Source organism: Octodon degus, unplaced genomic scaffold, assembly GCF_000260255.1.
Source record: "Octodon degus isolate 3935 unplaced genomic scaffold, OctDeg1.0 scaffold00432, whole genome shotgun sequence".
In the NCBI taxonomy this organism is placed as follows: domain Eukaryota; kingdom Metazoa; phylum Chordata; class Mammalia; order Rodentia; family Octodontidae; genus Octodon; species Octodon degus.
In genome coordinates this window covers 332,545-352,770 of record NW_004525008.1, presented here as the reverse complement: position 1 = coordinate 352,770, position 20,226 = coordinate 332,545, and the positions used below count along the sequence as shown (strand labels likewise).

At 49.3% G+C, this 20,226-nt stretch overlaps 1 protein-coding gene across 1 annotated transcript in view; it reads right to left on the bottom strand.

Annotated features, from left to right (window-relative positions):
• Positions 1–13,289: 13,289 nt before the first annotated feature.
• Lrrc38 (leucine rich repeat containing 38) overlaps positions 13,290–20,226 on the bottom strand; it is a gene marked incomplete at its 5' end in the record, with an annotated part of 27,400 nt that continues 20,463 nt past the window's right edge. Inside the window, one exon of the mRNA XM_004648537.3 lies at positions 13,290–14,288. Coding sequence (XP_004648594.3) covers positions 14,035–14,288 — 254 coding nt within the window. The remainder of the gene's footprint in view (positions 14,289–20,226) is intronic.

The window sequence follows — 20,226 nt, the reverse complement described above, 5'->3', positions numbered from 1 at the left end:
GACCTGACTGCCACCAGTCCAGTCGTTGAACACTGCTCACTGAGTCTTCCTGTCCTCAGGGTCCTACACTCTCTGTAGGCTCAGAATGGGACCAGCTTCTAGAGAGAGGCAGTGGTGACAGGAAGGACCACAGCTGAGAACACTCCCCAAATCCCTCCCCTCAGGTCTTAAGTGAAGGAGCTGGCCTGTGGCCTCAGACCTGGGAACACAGGGCTTCTCCCAGGTGCTGCAGACATCAGTCGAGGTGGGCAAGTACCAGGGTATAGGCCTGTAGTCTCACTTAGTTGGGAGGCTAAGGCAGGGATGGCAAGTTCCAGGCCAGCCTAGAAAGATCGTGTCTCAAAATGAGATAATAAAGGGCTGGGCACATACCTGCGTGCTAGAGCATTTGTGAGTTCAGGCCCCAGTAAGATAAAATAATGACAAAAGATAAAATAATAAAGGCTGGGAATGTATTTCAGGAGTTGACTTCTTGCTTAGCATACCTGAAGGCCTGAGTTTAATCCCCAGCACTTCAGAGGGAAAGGAAGAGGGGGGCAGAAGACTGGATGTAGAAGTACATTCTTATAATCCCAACACTCGGGGGGGGGGGGCTGAGGCAGGAGGGTCACTGTGAATTCAAGCTCAGCCTGTGCTACATAGTGAGATCTTGTCTGGAAAAGAAAAAGAAAAAGAAAAAGAAAAGGAAGGGGAAAAGGGGAGCAGAGATAAAGAGAGGAAGAAAATGAGCAGAGCTGGGGATATAGCTCAGTGGAATAAGTGCTTGCTTGGTAAGCACAAGTTCCTGAGTTCTATGATCCCTGGCATCATACACACACAAAAAAAAACTAATCTAATTTTGGGCAGGCCAAATAGCTCAGTGGAATAAAGTGCCTACAAGCAGACACAGGGGCTGGGGGTTCGATCTCCATGCCTGCTGTGCTGGCCCCGCCCCCCAGGACACACTGAGAGGGCAATTGAGACAGGGTGAGTCAGATGAAGCCATCGAAGGAGATTTCATTCTGCGCAGGCACTGAGGTCCGCTGCAGTCTGTGTGGAGGTCCTGGGCATTTTCAAGGGAGCATGGCAGAGGGGGCGTCAGCTGGGAAGGGAAGGTAAAGCATAGCAGGCATTGGTAGCGAAGGCGATCAGGGCAGCTGAGAGGCTAACTGGCAATGCTCAGTTGGGAACCCACCTTCCCCTGAGAGTAGGGACAGAGGTCCAGCCTTTCCCATAAAACGTCAGAAGAGAAAGTGGGAGATGCACCGATGACTCCAAAGGAGGCAGGAAAGACTCCCAGTCATGATCCCTGCCATTGCATTTGTCCGTACTGGGGATTGAACTCAGAAACTTGACTCTGAGCTATATCCTGGCCCTTTGCATTTTATGCATTTCATTTATTATTTATTCATTTAGAGATCGAATCTCACTAAATCACTGAGTTGCCCAGGCTGGGCTCAAACTTGTGATCCTCCTGCCTCAGCCTCCCAGAGACTGGGATTATAGATTCCCATTCACCTGTGAGCTCCCAGAAAGGAACACAGATACCACAGGGGAAAGTCAGGCTGGGCCCTGGCCACCTTGTGCCAACATTTGTACAGCGTCCTTGGAGGCTGAGAGCTCTGCTCTTCTCGCTGAGACTTTCCTGACCTCTGACCCTGGCTGCTCCTGGTCATAGCTCATCCCATTGCATTTTGTTGTTGCTGCTGCTTTTGGTGTTCCTTTCTTTTTGAGACAGGGACTCATTAATTAGTGCAGTCCAGGCTGTCCTTGAACTCACTTATATAGTCCAGGCTGGCCTCAAACTCATAGGGATCCTGCTGCCTCAACCTCCCTGGAGTGCTGGGATGACAGACATGCACCCCTACACCCGGCCCATCCCATGGCTGCAACCGCTCTTTTCCTTGGCTCTCCAAGGAAAAACTGCTGTGGGTAGAGGGCGTGTTCATTCTGTTTGCTGCTCTCCAGCCAGAGCCTAGCACCAGGCACTGTGTAGTACATCGTGAATGAATGAATGAATGAATGAATGAATGAATGAATGGATGATGAATGAATGAGGTTGGAGAAAGAAGCCCCTAGTTGGATTTAGGCAAATAAATGGGAGGAAATGTTCAAACCGAACAGGGCCCCTCTTATGCCCTCCCTAGAGCCAGGACTGGGGATGGGTATCATCTGCAATAGGAGATGGCTTGAGGGGTGCCAGGGGAGCCACAGGCCCCTGGGTCTTGGTTTCTTTTGGTGGAGATTACAGAGGCTCTGTCCCAGGGTTTCACGCATGCTAGGCAAATGCCCTGCCACTGAGCTACACCATCCCAGCCCCTCACTGAAGCGTTTTCTGCATGATTTGGACTACTACACCTTGGTAGGTCTGCTTCACACTGCTTCTTCTTGGAGGTGGGAAATCAGAGAAGTGGGCTGCAGATAGCGAAAGCCATCGATTCCACATTGCACAGGTGGCCGGGAGTCTTGTCCCTCCCCACTCCTCTCTCTCCTGGACTCTGTCACTCCCTTCTTCTTGCCCTCTCCTGCTGTCACACCTGCTTCCCCCCCCCCCCAATAAGCAGCCAGTCGCTTTGAAAGGCCCAGCATGGGTCAGAGAATCCACTTTTTCAGGCAACTAATCCTGATGATGGCCTGACTTCAGCCTCGAGCCAGAACATAGGAGAACAAATCTCTTGGAACCTGGATAACCTGAACGCTCTATGGTCTTCTCCCTCTAGAGGCAGGTGGCCGACAAGGACACATAAAGATCATCCTCTTCCTGCTTCCCCAGGTTTAAGCTCTTTCTGCATGGAAAGCTGTCCAAGTAATTAACAGAAGTAATTAGGGGTCAGATGGTCACAGATTGAAATCACTCAGGACTCAGCAGCTGATGCCAAGGCCGGCAGGGTCAGGGAGACAGGCTGGCCTGACAGGACGTAGCCATCTGCAAAACCCTTGTTCTCCCTGACTCTGAAGAGGAAAGGCCAGATGTGAAGTCTGGGGGTCACATCTGTAACTAGCAGCCAGAGTGAGCTATGACAGAGATGGGTAACTCCTAAAGAGGGTGCTTCCTGACATCAGTAGAGCCCTGGCCTCAGAATTGTAGCCTCTGAAAGACAGTAGGGCTTTTCCTTTAATGGACTCAACATGAGTCTTCCTGGCCACATTTCACACACAGTGACCTTCAAATCCTTGAACTGATCAAAAACTTTACCACCTATCTATTCATCCATTCGTCTACCACCCACCCACCTACAGCTGACCTATCCTCTAACTCTCCATCCCCTTGTCTTTCCACCCACCCTTCACCCACTCCACAAATATTTATCAGATTCCTGCCAAGCTCCAGGTTGGCCTAGGCTGTAGACATACATGATAAGAAAGATGGACACATGGCTGTGTTCTGCCTCAGTGAGGGGAGACAGAGCCCGAGAGGGCGGGCACAACCTAAGCAGCTCACAGTCGGTCAGGAACACTGCAAAAAGAACCTGTAGTCATGCATGAAGGTGAAAAAATCTGTGTTCTCCAGAGATACAAAATTGGCCAGGTGAGAGGTGACTAGATTGATGTCAGGAATTGATTAGAGACCTTAGTGTGGTTGGAGGCTGAGAAGGAGAGGGACCCGTGGTTGCCAGCTAACAGCTGGGGCCCCAGGGAAGGCAGTGGCTCAGCCCTGGCCCAAGAGCCAGAAAAGCAGGGGAGGGGACAGTGTGAGTGCCACATAGGAGGGCTGCAGACCCAGGGATCTGACGTCTGAGGGCCATAGAGGAACACTTGAGCTCAAGAAGACAGAATAATTCATCATTTCTCTGCCTTTCCATTCTGTCTGGATGTTGAATGAACGGGGCAGTGTCTGTCCCTGCAGGGTGATTGCTTCTGATTCAAATGCTTCTTCCTGTCATAGTTTGGGGTTCTTGCAAGAGGAAACAATACAATGCAGGATGGATTCTATAAGATTATTTTATAATGAATCACCCAGAGAATCATATTCAAAGAGTTCAGGAGAGCCTGGATCCCACTGTAATGCCCCGCATGGATCCAGCTGAAGACCTAGAGCTCTTAACAATGCCTCCCACAAGTCCAACGGGAGGCCTAGAGTCCATGACAGTGTCTCATGCGGGCTTGTTTCACGGGTCTGCCCTGGGAAGGCCCAGTCAGTGGTGGAAACTCAAAAGTCTGTGCCAGCGGGACGAACGATTGGCACTGGAGCCAGCAAGCAATGCTCAGGGTGAGGACCAGAGCGCCCCTCAGATGAGCCGTAGTCGTTCTCAGTGACAACAAGGTCCTGAGCTCCTCCATGATGAGACCAAGTTCATCAAGAAAGCCAGCCTGACAAGGCCCTCCAGCAGAACAGCCCAAGAGAGGCAGCAGCTCCAGGAGCTTCTACCAGACAGCTTCCAATTTCTTCCTCTTCGGTTCCACCTCGCATGCTGCTGGCAGCAACCCTCAGGGAAGGGGCGGTCCCATGCCCAGCGCCATGCTGCTTCAGTTCAGCGGGGGGTGACAGGTTGACCACCAGCTGGCAATGTACCGCACACCCTCACAGACACCTGGGGATGATAATTTACCCACTACATCTGTGTGCCTTTGGCCACTCCAGTTGCTTTGGCTGAGGTGGGCAGGAAAGGACTCTCTGAGGCAACTTTCACAATGAAAAATCTCTGTTGGGTTTCAGTAACAACAGCCTGAGGAGCATCCCAGGCAGAGGGGACAGCAGGTGCAAGGGTCCTGTAGCTGGGACAGGCTGGTCTGTGGAGGAACAGAGGAGGGCAAGAGGGACAGAAGCCAGCTGGCAAGGACGAGATCCTCAGGGCAGTGTCATGCCCGAGGGGTCTTCTCAATGCTCCCCAAGTGCCCAGGTACAGTGTGAGGACTGTGGTATTCTGCTTTGACCCTTTTGTCACACTAGAATTCTGATATTCCAAGACAGAGGTCTCCTGGCTATACTTTGAATTACCTGCAGCAAACCCCAGTCTGAAAATATTAAAGTGAAAGTTCCAGAAATGAATGATTCATGTTTTTTTTAAACTTTAATGTATTGTTATCACTTCTTTCTTTCTTTCTTTTTTTCTTCCTTCCTCACTTCCTTTTTTCCTCCTTGCTTCCTTCTTGTGACAGGGTCTCACTCTGTAGCCAAACTGGCCTTGAACTTGCAACACAAGCCAAGCTGGCCACCAGATCACCATCGTCCGGCCTCATATGTCACCATGCCTATCAATTGTCCTGTTTCATTCATGGTATTATTGTTAGTCTCCTTGTGCCTAATTTCCAGGTCTGCAGGCACATGACAAAGCCATCTATGTGGCTGGCATGTCTCAGTACTGTCTGTGGTTTCAGACACAGCACGTAGTCAAATCTTCTGCTGCAGAGGGCAACGGTGTCACTGGTTCCAAATGCTCCAGTAGCGTCACTTCAGTCTCCAGGCTTCTTCAAAGATCAACCACAAACTGCAGAGTCCAGCTGATCCCTCATAAACTCCACATGGGCCCCACTGGACCCTGCCCTGGGCCTCAGTCTGTGGTGTGGCTCTTTGCAAGCTGGAAGCTGTGTGTGAGTCTCTGTTCGTGTCACTGTTGAGGACACCTGCAGTCTGGCCTGGACATAAAGATAGCATCTAGTGATGGGTGACACCCATGAGCCCTGGCCTCATGAAGCTTGGAGTCCAGCAGGGTCTCTGGGGACAGAGGAGTTCATAGGGAGGAAGGGACCCATCCCCTGGTAAGGCCTTTGCTGTTCTCAGCCTCTGAGGTGGCAGCTTGAAGGGTGTGAGCACAGAGCAGGTGTGCTGGTCCTGCTTAGCCTGAGAGGAAGGGGCCAAGCCAGGTGAGGAGTGGAGTAGGGCCTGGGGAGGAGCCAGGGGAGGGGAGAGTGTGTGGGGGGAGGGCAGATGAGACAAGTACGTAGTCCAGGGGCCTGGTTCTCAGCCTGGCAGTGGGGCCAGGTCTGACCTCAAGGAGAGCCCAGGTCCCTGACAAGCTGGTGGCCTTGTCAAGGTGGTGAGGGCTGCAAAGCTATCTGACTATGCGTCTGCAGGGACAATCAGCTTGGGGCAGTTCCCAGAGAGCCAGAGCAGGGCTCATGACAGCCATGCTGGCCAGGCCAGCAGTGAACTCCGGACTGACGATGGCTGCTCAGTGCCCGTCTGGACACTGCTTCAGGAAGGACTCATCCCTAGAAATACTTGGCGTCAGAGGTTGGAGTGCCTGGAGGTGAAGCTGTTGAGGTCATCATGCTGGGCTGAGAGTTAGTCACTAGCAGACAGGTAGCACGTGGCTGGGGCTACTGAAAAGCAACATAAGATAGGATCTTCCTTCACTTTCTTCCTAAGGTCCCGGGCGGGCCCTTTGCTGAGGGTTTGGAAAAACCTCAAGGACTCGAGCGACATGGAGGTATCCATTTAGTTTCTTTTTAATCATTTATTCATTCATTCATCATTTGGTACAGGGTCTTGCTACACAGCTCAGACTTGTAGTGATCATCCTGTCTTGCCTCCCCTGTGCTGAGATTACAAGTGTGCACCACCACACCCAGTTTCATTGCCTGGCACAGCATGCAGTACCGGGAATCGAAACCAGGTCCTTGTGTTTACCAGGCAGGCACTTAGACCACCGAGCTATCTCCCTAGTCTGGGACATCCATTTATGTACAGAGTAAATATACATACTTCTCTCTGTAGGTAAGTACAGACCGCGCTATTTCTACAAGAACAATAACACAGTCAGGCATTACTATAGGGATCCGGAAACAAATAGGATCCTGGGACCTTTATATCACAAGATTGCTTGTGATATAAAGAGGCCCCTCCCTGCTGCCCTTCAAAAGCATGATTTGCATTTTCCTTTGGGATGCCCAAGGACCCAAAGGCCAGTTCTGTTGTGAATCCTAACTCTTCTGTTGGGCCTATAGATGCCCAGTCCAGTAACTAAAACCACAACAAATTTTGATCTTCATTTTTTTTTCCTTTGGTGCTTTATTTATTTATCCATTTATTTTTGAGACAGGGTCTCCCAGTGTAGTTCCAGGTGGCCTGGACTCACTGTGTAGCCTAGGATTGCCTCAAACTTGCAGCAATCATCCTACCTCAGCCTTCCAAGTGCCAGAGTTACAGGTGTGCACTACCACACCTGGCATCCTGGGTTGCTTTAAAATTGGGGTCAAATCTCTTCTCAGCTCTGCATTAGGTGCACTAATCTCTTAGAGAGGGTCTGTCTAAAAGTTGGTCAATCAAGGTTCATTTTTCCTGAATTTAATAGTCTCACCCCCTTGGAGACCAAAGACAGCAGGACAGCTGGTTACCAGCTGCACCTGGGAGGCCTCCAGACACTGTCCTGAGCCTGCTATCACCTGGGAATGGATCCTTTCCCCAGCTATAAGTATTCCAGAACCAGGACATCAGGACCAAGACAGTGATCAGCAGGGCTTTGCGTGTGGGCCTCTCAGAACTTTTGAATTGAACTGTGTCCCTTCCGGCAACCTAGGCTGGGGTCCTTTCCTATCTTCCCTCTAACTTGTCCATTAAAACTTTTTTCCCTATAAACTTGTACTTTAGTTTTAATTTCCACTGTTATCAAAAGCAAGGACCCAAGCCAGCCAACAGCAAAAGCCCTCATCCAGGCCCAAGAGTGGGTAGGGAGAATGCCTCACTTCTTTCCTGGAAGTATGAAAGTAGCCCTGATGTGTGCAGGTGCTGGAGGCCAAGAGCAGCCATTCTTAGGCCACAGCACTGGGATAGAGAAGCAGGTGTGACACTGAGATCTAGGGCCAGATCCCCACTGTCTCTGGACCTCCCCCTCTTCTGGACACCTGGGAAAGCTCTGGGGCCCCACTAGGGCTCTCCGGGCCAGGACAGGAGATGGCAGGGGAGAAGCCCACATTTGAGGGTGAGCTCTTCTTTGGCTTCTTCAGCTTCACTCCCAGGTCTGTGGAGAACTCAGTGGCTCTACCCCATGAAGGAGGTGCTGTGGCCCCGAGGGTCTGTGTCCCAGCCATGGCCACTAAGCTGTGAGGACAGTGGCTCCTCTGTGTCACAGCTCGCCCTCCACTGCCTGAGGGCTTCTTCAACATTAGCAGGTCTTTGCTCCACTCTGATTTATCCACTGTCACAGGGATTGGTCACTAGGGGTTAAGTGTCCAAATCCAAAACAACAATCCTTAGAAAACCAGCTCCCTGCTGGGCTTCCAGTGGAAATCCAGGGAACAAAGGAGTTTGCCACCAACGGTCCTGAACATGGCTGTAAAGGTTCTCAGAAAGGCACTTTGCATTTTTTTTTCAAGGCCAAAATACAATAACTCACTTATACCTAGAAAAGATGTTTGCAAAAACCAGACGGCCTTTGCCAAGAGCACAGAACAGTACTCTTTCATTTTTAAACTTTCTGTGCAAAAACCATGTGAAGTTCAGATGTGTGTTTATTAGCCTGGGACTAAAAGAACAAAAGCCACCTTGTTGGCAGCAGGAGAAGGAAACCCACAGGGGCTTGCTGCAAGGAGGGCTCATTGTATAGGGTTGAAGCTGCCCGCTTGGCCAATAATAAACTACTTACCCAGCAAGGCCACTAGAGGCCACTAAAGTGACTTACAGCCAAGGCACAGGGCTGGCAGCTGTCTTGGCGGAGGACAGGACAGAAATGAGATTCACAGCTGCGATGTGCTCCAGGTTTAATAGAGCCAAAAACACCAGCCCCTCCCAGCCCCTCATTGCAACCAGAGTTTGTCTGGGTCTCAGAGGGAACTGGAGGAGAATAGGGTGGCCGGGAGACAGCAGAGCCACATAGTTAACCCATGCCTGTCACTGGGAAAGGTGACCTGTGCATCAGTCTCTCTCAGCTCTTGTGATATAAAGGTCCACATGGATTAGCACCAGGCAGAAGCAGTTCCCATTTCCTAAGGACAATGCTGGGATTGGCTACCTGGGAAGCCAGGACAGAGGTACAAATAACCATACCCACCTAAACTTGAATGCACAGCAACCACAAAGAACAACTATCACAGCAAACACTGCAGCCATCCACCTTGTCAAAAGTCCCTTCTTCATGACCTCGGGAGAGCAGATTTAAGAGGTAACTCCTTTCAACCCCTAGGAATCTGCCCCAGAACATGACAGTGTGGGGACAACCTGTCTCCTCTTCTTCAGTCCCTGTCGCATCCTGCACCTCTGGGTCCCTGCATGCCTATATGGCCCCCCGGCCTCCAAGTCCTACCTCTGTTCCCACATCCTGACAAAATGCTGGCCACACAGTGTGCCCTGGAGGAGGGATGCTGAGAAGAGCCCTGCCCTGGATCTTGGGGTCCTTCACGTGGAGTATTATGGGGCCCAAGTACCCCAAGAACGTTCTAGAAGGGGGCACAGGTTCTATGTGGCCATGGAAGGTATGAGAGCCAGGATTCGGACCCCTCTTGCCCAAGGGCAGGGACTACAAGAGTGCTACAGGCTATCATCAGATTAACAGAGTCAGATGAAACCATTTCTCATGCTGCTGAGATCTAATCTTCATATATATAATCTACAATTCTCAGACCCTTTTATAAAATTTTATTTTGAGACAAGGTCTCACCATGTTGGCCAGTTTGGCTCCGGACGTGGGCTCCTCCTGCCTCATGGCAGGCATGGGTTCTGCACTTGGTTTGGTCATTCTCTTCTAAGGAAAGCAAGACCAGGACACAGGATCTTGTGGGGGTTCTGACTCTCTGGAAGGGGTCTGCGATGCATGAGGACTGAAGTGACATTCAGACTTCGTGGAGCAATATCACGCCGCTTTCTCCGGAGCTCTGCACATATCCCTGATGGGTCACTCCACGCTGACGTCGCCTGACAGCTCCTGCTGGCCTGGAAAGGGGATGTGTTTGGGCGGAGAAGCACAGTGCAGGGCAGCGGTCCCGCCAGCAGGTGGCGTCTGAAAAAGTCTCCTTGAGGAGTAGATGGGGAACTTCACTCACACAGGCCTGGTTCTAAGAAGTCTTTCAGGACGTGTCAGGGAGAGACCTAAGCACACTTCTAGGTACAATCAAAGACGGACACGCTCACACCTCTCATCACAGCACCTTGGGAGCCTGAGGTGAGAGGTCAGCGATTAATTGCAAGACCAGCCTCAGGAAGCAGTGACGTAGAGACCTTGTCTCAAAATGAAAACTACAACGGGTGCGGGATAGAGCTCAGTGAAAAGATCCTGCCAGCGCCACAAAAAAGAAAAGAAAAAATATTGTGTTATTTATTTAATGTCTTTCAGGGTCTCCCATGAGTGGGCTGAAGCAAAACTCACTTTCATCTGATTTAAAATGCAAACCTGCTAAGCCCATGTATGCGTTTGAAGTTTGGAGCCAACTAACAGTGCTATTTCTTTGAAGGCAGCAGTCTTCACGATTTATGGGACTCATGATGTTAGAAGAGAAACACTAACTACATTCATGGATTTACAGTTTTTGGTGGTGATGGGTTTTTCTGTTGGGTTGGGTTTATTTTTATTTTGTGATACTAGGAATTGAACTCAGGACCAGTGCTTGCCAGGCAGGTGCTGTACCACTGAGATGTATCTCCAGACCTGTGGTTGGTTTTATTCTGTTATGATTTTTTTTTCTTGTGGGGAAGTTGTTTCTGTTTTTGAGACAAGGTCTCACTATGCAGTTCAGGCTGGTCTTCATCTCACTGTGTAGACCAGGGTGGCCTTGAATTCATGGAAACCATCCAACCTCAACCTCCTAAGTGCTGAGATTATAGTCGTGTGCTACTATGCCCAGCTCCAAGATCTTTAATAATTTTAGGAAGGCAGAGTGAGGAGCCACAGGGCCAGCCAAGTAGCTCAGTAGATTAAAGCACCTGCAGGAAGGCGCAGGAGCCAGGGGTTCTATCCCCAGGCCTGCTGTGCCAACCCCAACCCTGGAGCGCACTGAGACAGCAATTGAGACTGGACATGGTGGCACACATCTGTAATCCCAGCTCTTGGGTGGCTGTAAACAGGCGGATCACTATGCATTCAATCTAGTAGTGAGACCCTGAACACCATATAGACCCTTCCCTAAAATTAAAAAAAAAAAGTGAGGAACCAGGAAGGAAAACAGGTCTAGGGAACAAAGGGCATTGTGATCTTGGGGTCCCTGAGCATATCTAAGAGCTACAGTTTTCTCCAAACCACAATCTCCTTGTCTCCTTTCTACATCTTTGCTCCTTCTCTCCTACCTCCATCAAAGCACCAAATACTGGTCTATCATCGCCTCTTCGCTGTCTGCTGGCAAGTCATTCCCAGGCTCAAACCAACTGACTCCAGCTTAAACAGGTGCTGGAATTTGTGGGGCCGTCTGAAGAGGAAACCTACAAAAAGCTCAGCCTAGCACAACAGACATGTCTCAGTCATAACAGAGCAGGCTTGGACACCACCAGCCACTGCTCTGTTCTGGCTCTGTTGCTTCCCTCACTCTGTCTGCCTTTCCTGCACCTCAGGTTCCACATATACGAACTGACAATAGGCGATCTTTGCTGGAGCTTTAAAGACCCTTGCATAAGGCTCCAGTTTGTAGAGGGGCAGGCCAAACCTGCAAGTCAGTGCTCTTTCAGCCAATTGGGATTGCTGGCTGTGTCACTGTTCTGCACATTGAGGACACCAGGGCCCAAGTTCCTGCCCTCTGGGAGCTCAAGTGCTAGTCCAGGGAGGTAGAAAGTCAACACATACACAAGTGAGAGGATCATGTCAGACCGCAGTATGCGCCATGCAGGAGACAGTGTAGGCCCATGCTACAGGGCTGACTCATAGAATGGCATAGCCCTGAGACCCAGGGACAGCAGCAGAGATGTGGAAGAGTGGCTTCCATTTATTTTGTTGTTACTGAGAGCTAAACCTGGCACCTTTGTGATACTTCAATCATTTTTACTTTTATTTTGAATCAGGGTCTTGTTAAATTGTCCAAGCTGCACTCAAATTCATGATTGTCCTGCCTCAGCCTCCAAGCATTTTAAGATTACAGGCACATGCCACCAGGACTGGATCCATCTTTCTTATTTAATGTACACTCGCAGTGTCTGTGCTATACCTGGCACTTAGCACATACTCAATAATTATTTGTGGAAGCAAAGACAGAAGGGGCAAGGGAAGAAGGCAACATCACCGGTATTATGGGCAGTGAAGGAGAATCGTGTTAGCGATTGAACCTGGCACCCCAAGAAGTCCCAGGCTTCTCAAGAGCTCTGGGCCGATCTCCCAGTCACCTGGGAGCATCAACCCGCTGGGGCGGCACAACTTGCTTGTTTCACACTGTCTCCGACCAAGCGCTCCATGCCTCATCCTGGACATCCCTGTCTATCACAGCCTGTGTTCCACAGAAATGTCACATGTACCCTGAAGCCACAGAAGGAGGTCATTCAGAAGCCAAGTCCCAGTGGGAACTGGTAGGGATCCGTTGGTCCTTCAGTGTGATCCATCGTACCCAGGGAGAAACAGTGGCAGGAATAATGAAAAGCTAGACCAGAAGACAAGAGCTGGGTTAGGTGGTGGGTCTGTGCCTGGTCGCCTAGGTGACCCCTGAACAATAGTAAAGGCCTTTATTTATACTTTTACTAAGTTGCAAGACACAAGGTTGTCTGGCGACTAATAGCCCATGAGGTCCAGGCAGGATGCTTCTCTCAAGACTGAGGTAGCTTGACTGCTTTAGACAATGAGGCCTCATCCTGCCCTCCCACACAGGATCAATTTCAGCTTCAGCAGCTAGCCACAGGAATTGTTTTGTTTCTGTGGTACTGAGGCCTCAACCCAGCCCTTCTCACCAGGGTACATCTTGCACCCTTTTTAAAAACGTTTTGAGATATCGCTTCACTAAGTTACTAGATAACTCTGGCTGGGCTCAAGAATGCTGGGGTTACAGGTGCATGCTACCATGCCTGGCTCCGGAGGGATCTTGAGCATGTGAATGTGTGTGTACATTGGGGGTGCGATGTGTTCATTGGCCCAGTGAAGCCTGCTCATCGGAATCCTGGCTGCAGGAAAGTTTACCAAAGGTTCCCGAAAGGACACATTTGGGAGTGTGCCAACACAGAGAGTGACCAAGCATTAGTGGCTAAGGAGGGATCTGGGACTGCACAATAGAGGAAGAGGGCTCTGAGCCAAGTGACAATGACACTGGACAAAGCAGCTGTCCCTCTGCTGCAGGAGCCACCTTAAGATAAGGACCAGGCTTTGAGTTGCGCCAAGTCTGCCCAACTCCTTTTCCCAAGGATGCTAACCAATGCCATAGAGCCATTCTTAGCTTTTACTTGGGTGCCATTTTTGCTATACACGGTATCCTACCCCTTTTGACTGCTACCACAGACTACCAGAGGCTGCGTGGCTTAAAAACAACAGACATTTATTTCTCCCACTTCTGGAGGTTGGGAGTGGGCAAGCAGGACACCAGCACAGCTGGCAAGGCCCTTTCCTGGTTCAGAGGTGGCCAGCTTCCTGCCACATCTGTCTGTGATTCTCTGAAATCTGAAGATACTAACGCCATTCAGGAGGGCTCCGTCAGCACGTCCCAGAGGCCTCACCTCAACATGCCATCACACAGGGGGGCCAGGGGAACACAGACATCATCTACTGCACATGTTTATTTGTTTTCCTATAAAATCCCAAGGCTGCTGAGCCTACTAGATGAAGAGGAGACTTCCTGCTCCCATGGAGGATGGTTTGAACTTGAGCTTGAATCTCTGCTGATGAGCTGCTGCCTCTTGGGAGGAAGGACATGGCTCCTGGTCTTCCGGTGCAGGTCAGACAAAGACCCGTGCAAGCATCTTTACAGTTGGAGGCCACGGTCTTTACATCTCCTCAGGAGCCAGCAGCCACGAAGCCCGACTAGGCCACCTTCTCCCCATACCCATCTCTGCCCAGGCGGGCTCTGCTAGGGAACCATCTCTCCATCCTGCCTGGGCTTCTCCACTCTGCTGCTTCTAAACTCTGAGATCCAGGTCCCAGCAGGCACCCAGGGTCCCGACACGGAGCAGGCTCTGTCCTGCTCACTGACGGTGGCCGGTGCTGTGGTGTTTTCAGTGTTTCCCTCTAACAGAGGTTCCACTGGTGGGGACAGGACAGCAAGAACATGAGCGGAGGAGGGGGCTCAGTCATCCTCGTCTTCATCTTCATCCTCAGCATCCTTGTTGGGGGCGCACCTCTGGAAGCACTGCACCACGGTGGCCAGGAAGAAGCTGGAGATGATGGCAGCGATGGAGACAGCCACGCCCGAGAAGATGATGATGAACAGGTCCGTGAGCGACAGGCTGAACCTGCACTCGCTGAAGCTGGCCTCCGACAGCTCGTGCAGGGCCACCCTCCGGCTCTCAGTGGGCAGGGAGCACTGGATCCCGTCCAGGCCTGTGGGGCGAGGGGGAACAGACAGGTTTAGGGCACGGCTCATGACTGTCCAGCAGTTCTGAGGTGAGTGCCTCCCACAGGTGGCAGAGCAGGAGAACCCCCAAAGAAGAGGGAGCTGGGCTGAGTGGAACCTGAACCTTTTTTCTTGTGATTTTTTTACTCAGTGGCACTGGGAACGGAAACGAGAGCTTCACATGTGTTAGGCAAGTGCTGGACCACTTGAGCAACATCCCCAGGTCAGAAATCTTTCCTCAAAAGACAGTACTATTGGGGCTGGTGAGATGGCTCAGTGGTCTAAAGCACCTACTTAGAACAAGCTTAGCAAAGCACATGGACCACGGTTCAATCCCCCAGCACCACAATGCCAGCCAGCCCCGCCCCCAGGCGGGCTGAGCTGGACACACACACACACACACACACACACACACACACACACAAATAAATAAATTAAATAATTAAAAAAAAAAAGACAGTACTATTTGTGGGAAAAATCTGAACATGCAGGTCCTAAGCTACTTTTTTTTTTTTTGAATCCTAGGGACAGAACCCAGTGCCTTCCCAGTGAACTATACCTCCCACCTTTTTTTTTTTTTTTTTTTTTTTTTTAATTTTTAGACAGGGTCTTACTAAATCATTAAGTTCTCCGGGCTGGGCCCAAATTTTCCATCTTCCTGCCTCAACCTCCCAGAATTTGGGCTTACAGGTGTGTATCACGACACCCAGCTGAGACTTAGTGCTATTTTGATTTGAAATTACTCAAGAGAGTGAAAGAAAAGCATCGTACTCTGCCTAGGGCTTAGGAGTCTGCAGACTTCACCGTAGACGTGGGTAACAGCCCACAGGGTAGGAGAAAGGGGTGGCAGCAGATGTCATGGTGGGACACCAAGCAGCGCAAACCATGGAAGGGCCCTCCAGGCTGCAGTGTAGTTTCTCTAGCTGGGTGCCACCCTCCTTTTCCCTGTTCTCAGGACAGAAAGGAGTAGGGGATTTGCATGGCACTGTAGAATCCCTGATGCCCCTTGACAGGAGTGGGAAAGTGGAGCTCATGGGTTTCCCTGGATAGCGGCTTTATAACCACCCCATGCTACTGCACCACAGTGTGCATTGCACAGAACTTCTGGGGACCCGCTGTCTTCTAAGGCCTTCACGTTCATGAGTCCATGTGGCCCTCACATAGAGTCCATGGAACAGGTCCCACTCCCAACTCCACTTCCAGGTGGGGAACTCACTCAGAGAATTCCACCTGCTCAGAGCAGCTCTATAGAACAGAAGCAGCTCATTCTGGATTCCAAACCACCCAAATCAGGGCTCAAGACCTGGCCGAGAGCCACAACCTCTTCAACAGGAAGAAAAGGGAAAGAAAATCCACAAACAAGGGCCTAGGAGCAGGGGTGGCCTGTGTTCTTGGAAGCAGACTGGCCTGCCATCCTGTGGGGGCCAAAGAAGGTGCAGATGGGATGAGTGGAAGACACTTTAGAGTCACCTCCAGCGGCCCTTCCCTAATCATTAAGCTGCTCTCTTGGAGAACCCAAGAAGATAGCTGTACAAACTGCAAGTGGGTGAGTCCACCCCTTCCCTCCACTTCAGTGAGCCTCCTAGAGATTTGTCTGAGACTGCAAAGCTGAGTATTGTGAGGTGTGGCTCTCATTCATTCATTCATTCATTCACAAGCATGTATTGAGTAATCTGCCTGTGCCCAGGAATTGGTGATAATGCAAACGAGGCCCCTAAGCTCTCAGAGCATAAATTCTTTTTTTTTCCATAATTTTATTGAGAAACAAATAGCAATAAGACAGTTTCAAACCAAATTGGTAGGACAGTTTCAATAATTAACACATTGCATACATTCTTCCTAGTTGTTAATTGCTGTACAAGATGCAGACTTGATATCTTATTTACAAACACCATTAGAACAAATCATTCTATTCATTAAGAGAATGTAACTATATATCTATCCTAACCACTTTGAATACACAGATACAAAATGGACATTCATCTGTATCCCCTTTTTTGTTAAGTTCCATCATTTAAATATTATAGGTGTGAAAACTCAGCAAAATATTCTAAAAGAGTTCAGTAGTCCATAATAGTATTGGGTCTTCTGCTTCACTGGCAATGTCAGAAATTGTTGACCTGAGTCCCCTACTGCTCAACATAACACCATGGCTTTACTTCTTATACTTCGTTTTTATACTTTTCTGTCGAATGGTTAAGACCAAGGTAAAGCAGGACCTATCCAAAAAGAGTTGTAGCTTTTGGGTCTGATAAGGTCAGTGAAATCCCCTCAGGATTTATCCTGAGATCCTGTACCTCAGATTGTAAAACCTTTGTCAGTGCCAGCCATGTGGTTGAGTCACAGCCATTGCTTGGCCAATGTGCTCTCAGAGTATAAATTCCAGTGGGAGAAGATAGACATTTATTCATTCATCCCATAATGCTTTTTTTTAAGAAAAATTTAGTATTTGCTATGTACTAAGTCCTAGAGTAACAGCTGGAACAAAACCAAGCCCTTGGCCCTATCTAGCCAATGTTTTACATAATGACCAACCTACATTAAGACGTGTGACATAGTTGGGATGAAATACCAGGGTGACAGGGTAGACAATAAGTGGGACAAGGGACTGTCTTTAGATGGCAAGGTCAGGAGGTACCCCACAGTGAGAAGGGGCCAGCCATGGGGAGAGCTTGCTAAGTAGAGGAGTTGAGAAAGAGCCCAACCCTGCCAGGTGTGGTGGTGCACACCTGCAATCCCACCACTCAGGAGGTTGAGGGAGAAGGCTCATGAAAAACTTAAGGCCAGCCTGTGCTGCACAGCAAGACCCTGTCTCAAGAAGAAAAACCTGGGCTTATGGAACACAGTGTAGTCAGAAGCAGTGGAGAGACTAAGAGGAAGTTTTCTTTCAGCCAGGCTGGGAAAGATGGATGAATGTTAAGATGAACTCTATGACAGCAAGGGTTTCTCAGGGAACACTGTGAACACAGCCCAATCCCACCAACAGAGTACACTGGACATAAACCAAAAATACGGACTTGGAAAGAGTTAAACCATTAGCACTGGTTGTTACCAAGTACAACCTATCCATCCTGGATGACACATCTACAATATTCACTATGTACAAACCCAAATGACTGCCATGATTCTACCAAACTCAAAAGCAAGAGAATGCGTGAAATTCAGGTCCAAGCAAGTGTGATAGTGCACCCCTATAATCCCAGTACTCTAGGAAGCTGAGAGAGGAGGATCACAAGTTCTAGCCCAGTCGGGTCCACTTAGTGACTTAGGGAGACCTTGTCTTGAAACATAAAGGGCAGGAAATGCTGCTCTGTAAGAAGGCTCTGGGTTCAGTCCTCTATACTGCAGAAAAGAAAAAGAAAAAGTAGATAGAGCTAATGAGACTAGGTCTTCCGTTTCTGATCTGAAACAGGAAAGAGAAACAACCAACAACCACAGTACCAGTGACAGTCACAATGTGCAGACATTGTTCTAAGCACTGCCTATAGGGGTTGGTAGTATAGCTCAGTGGAACAACACTTGCCTGGCATGTACAAGGCCCCAGGTTCAATCCATAACACTGCAAAGGAAAGAAAGAAGAGTATTCCAATTGAAACTGTGCTCTAATTCTCAAATATCCCTAAGAGGTGGGCGCTGTCCACCCTTAGATTATAAGGTGCCCTTCCCCAGTGCAAGGGATGGGAGATGTGAGGACACAGTGCTGACTTTTAAGCTCACTTCCCTTCAGCTGGGACTTCCTCTGGCTTCCTTACACCTCACTGAAAAACATTCACTGCTCTCTTTTCTGACGTTCCCAGGTTAGAAAGACCCAACCCTCCACCCACCTCTGGGATTATCTGAAAGTCAAGATGACCCCTACCCCACCTTGCTAATGAGTCAGCACTGAACACCCCTATGCCTCTTGGGATTGTTGTGTGTCTGTCCTTCTCCAGCTCAGCAAAGAAGACAGAGGAAGAATGTCTGAGTTTCCTTGTCCCTTCTGTCCTGGCCTGTGACTTAAGTGGTGCCCAACCAGCCCACTGGTTCTTTCTTCCCTGTGGGAGCTGTTGCCCAGCAACCAGACTCCTCAATCTCTCCTCTCCCTGCATCAGGACCACTTTATAGATCCAAGGACCTGGATGGACCAAAGCACTGAGGGCTCTCCCGTTTCACATCCAAGCATAGTTTCTGACTTTCTCTTTCTTAAAAAGGCCCAACTTCTACTTTTGAGCATCTTAAGCGCATGTGAATAAATCAGGAATACTTTCATTAAGAGTTACATGGGGGGCTTCCCTGCAGATAATTGATTTCTTCAATAGAAAAGCAGCAAAAGCAATGAAACCGCCTCTTCTTAACAGCCCCACCCTTGCCACAATCTCATGAAAACAAGAAGAAGCATGAGGTCCAGGGAGCTTCTAAAGCTAAGAGATTACCTGCACCACTCAAGCTGGTAACAGGTGATGACTTAGCCAGAAAAAACACTAGAAATCCTCACCTTCCATGAGCAATATTAATTGGAAAACAACCACCACGCACAGCACAAAGGCCTCGGTGCTGTCGTCTAAATCCAGCCTTCGCTGGCTGTGACTCCTTCAGTCAATTTTGATTTCCACAACGCTCTTTGTGCCTTGAGATTAGTCTTGGCAGTTTTACAAAGCGAAGATTTTAGAAAATGTCATCTTACATTTTCCTGTGGCTGGAAGAAAAGGGCTTGTGTGGAAAACGCCACACACGAGCCCACCGGGGCAGGGGGCCGCAGGCCGATGCCGGGTGCACTGATCGTGATAAGATCCATGGACTTAATGGCTTTCTGCAGCTCACAAAGGACAGGGAAATAAGAGCACCCGGTGAACAGCCAGCCAGGCAGCCTTGGTGGGGGTGTGGGGAGTGGCTGCCAGGGCACCTGAGGACGCAGAGCTCTGGAGCTGGGGTGTCTGACTTTGAGGTCCGCTCTTCTCTCCTGCAGAATCTTAGTGTAGACCAGAGTTTCTCAATCTCAGCCTTGCACACACTGGGACTGTGTTCTTGGTTGTGGGGGCTGTCTCATGCTCCAGAGGATGTTTTTTGGAGTTTTGTTTCTTGTTTGTTTTTTTTGAAACAGAGTCTCACTATGTAGTTTAGGCTGGTCTTAAATTCACTGCATAGCCTTGGGTGGCCTCAAACTCACAGCAATCCTCCTGCCTCAGTCTTCTAGGTGCTGGGATTATGGGGAGGATATTGTTGAATATCTCTAACCCCTACCCACCAGATGCCAGGACACCGCCTGCTCAGTGTAGCAGTGGACCCTGGCTCCACATCTGTCAGTGCCTCTTAGGTGAGCAAAGTGGTCTCCTGTGGGAGAATCACTGGTTTAAGCACAAATGCTATGCTAAGAAGGTTTAGCATAAAAACCTTATGGACTGAAAGATTTTTATTTTGGGTGATGCTTGGGATTGAATCCAGGCCCTTCGCACCAAGCTATATCCCCAATTCTTTTTATTTTTTATTTTGAGGCAGGGTTTCATTGAGTTGCTAAGATGCTTGAATGTATGATCATCCTGCCTCAGCATGCCTAAGTACTGGGAGTACAGGCATGTGCCACCATGCACGGAAGATACTTCAGTACCCTACCACAGATAATGGTTCCTTCCCTGGGTCTAGAACTAAATGAATGAATGGATAAGTGAATGAGTGAATGAATGAGTAAATGAATGAGTGAATGAATGAGTGAGTGACTAATGGGTGAGTGAATGAACGAGTGAATGAATGAGTAAACGAATGAGTGAATGAATGAGTGAATAATGGGTGAGTGAATAATGGGTGAAAGAATGGGTGAGTGAATGAGTGAGTGAATGAATGAGTGAATGAATGAGTAAATGAATGAATGAGTGAATGAATGAATGAGTGAATGAGTGAGTGAATGAATGAATGAGTGAGTGAATGAGTGAATGAATGGGTGAGTGAATG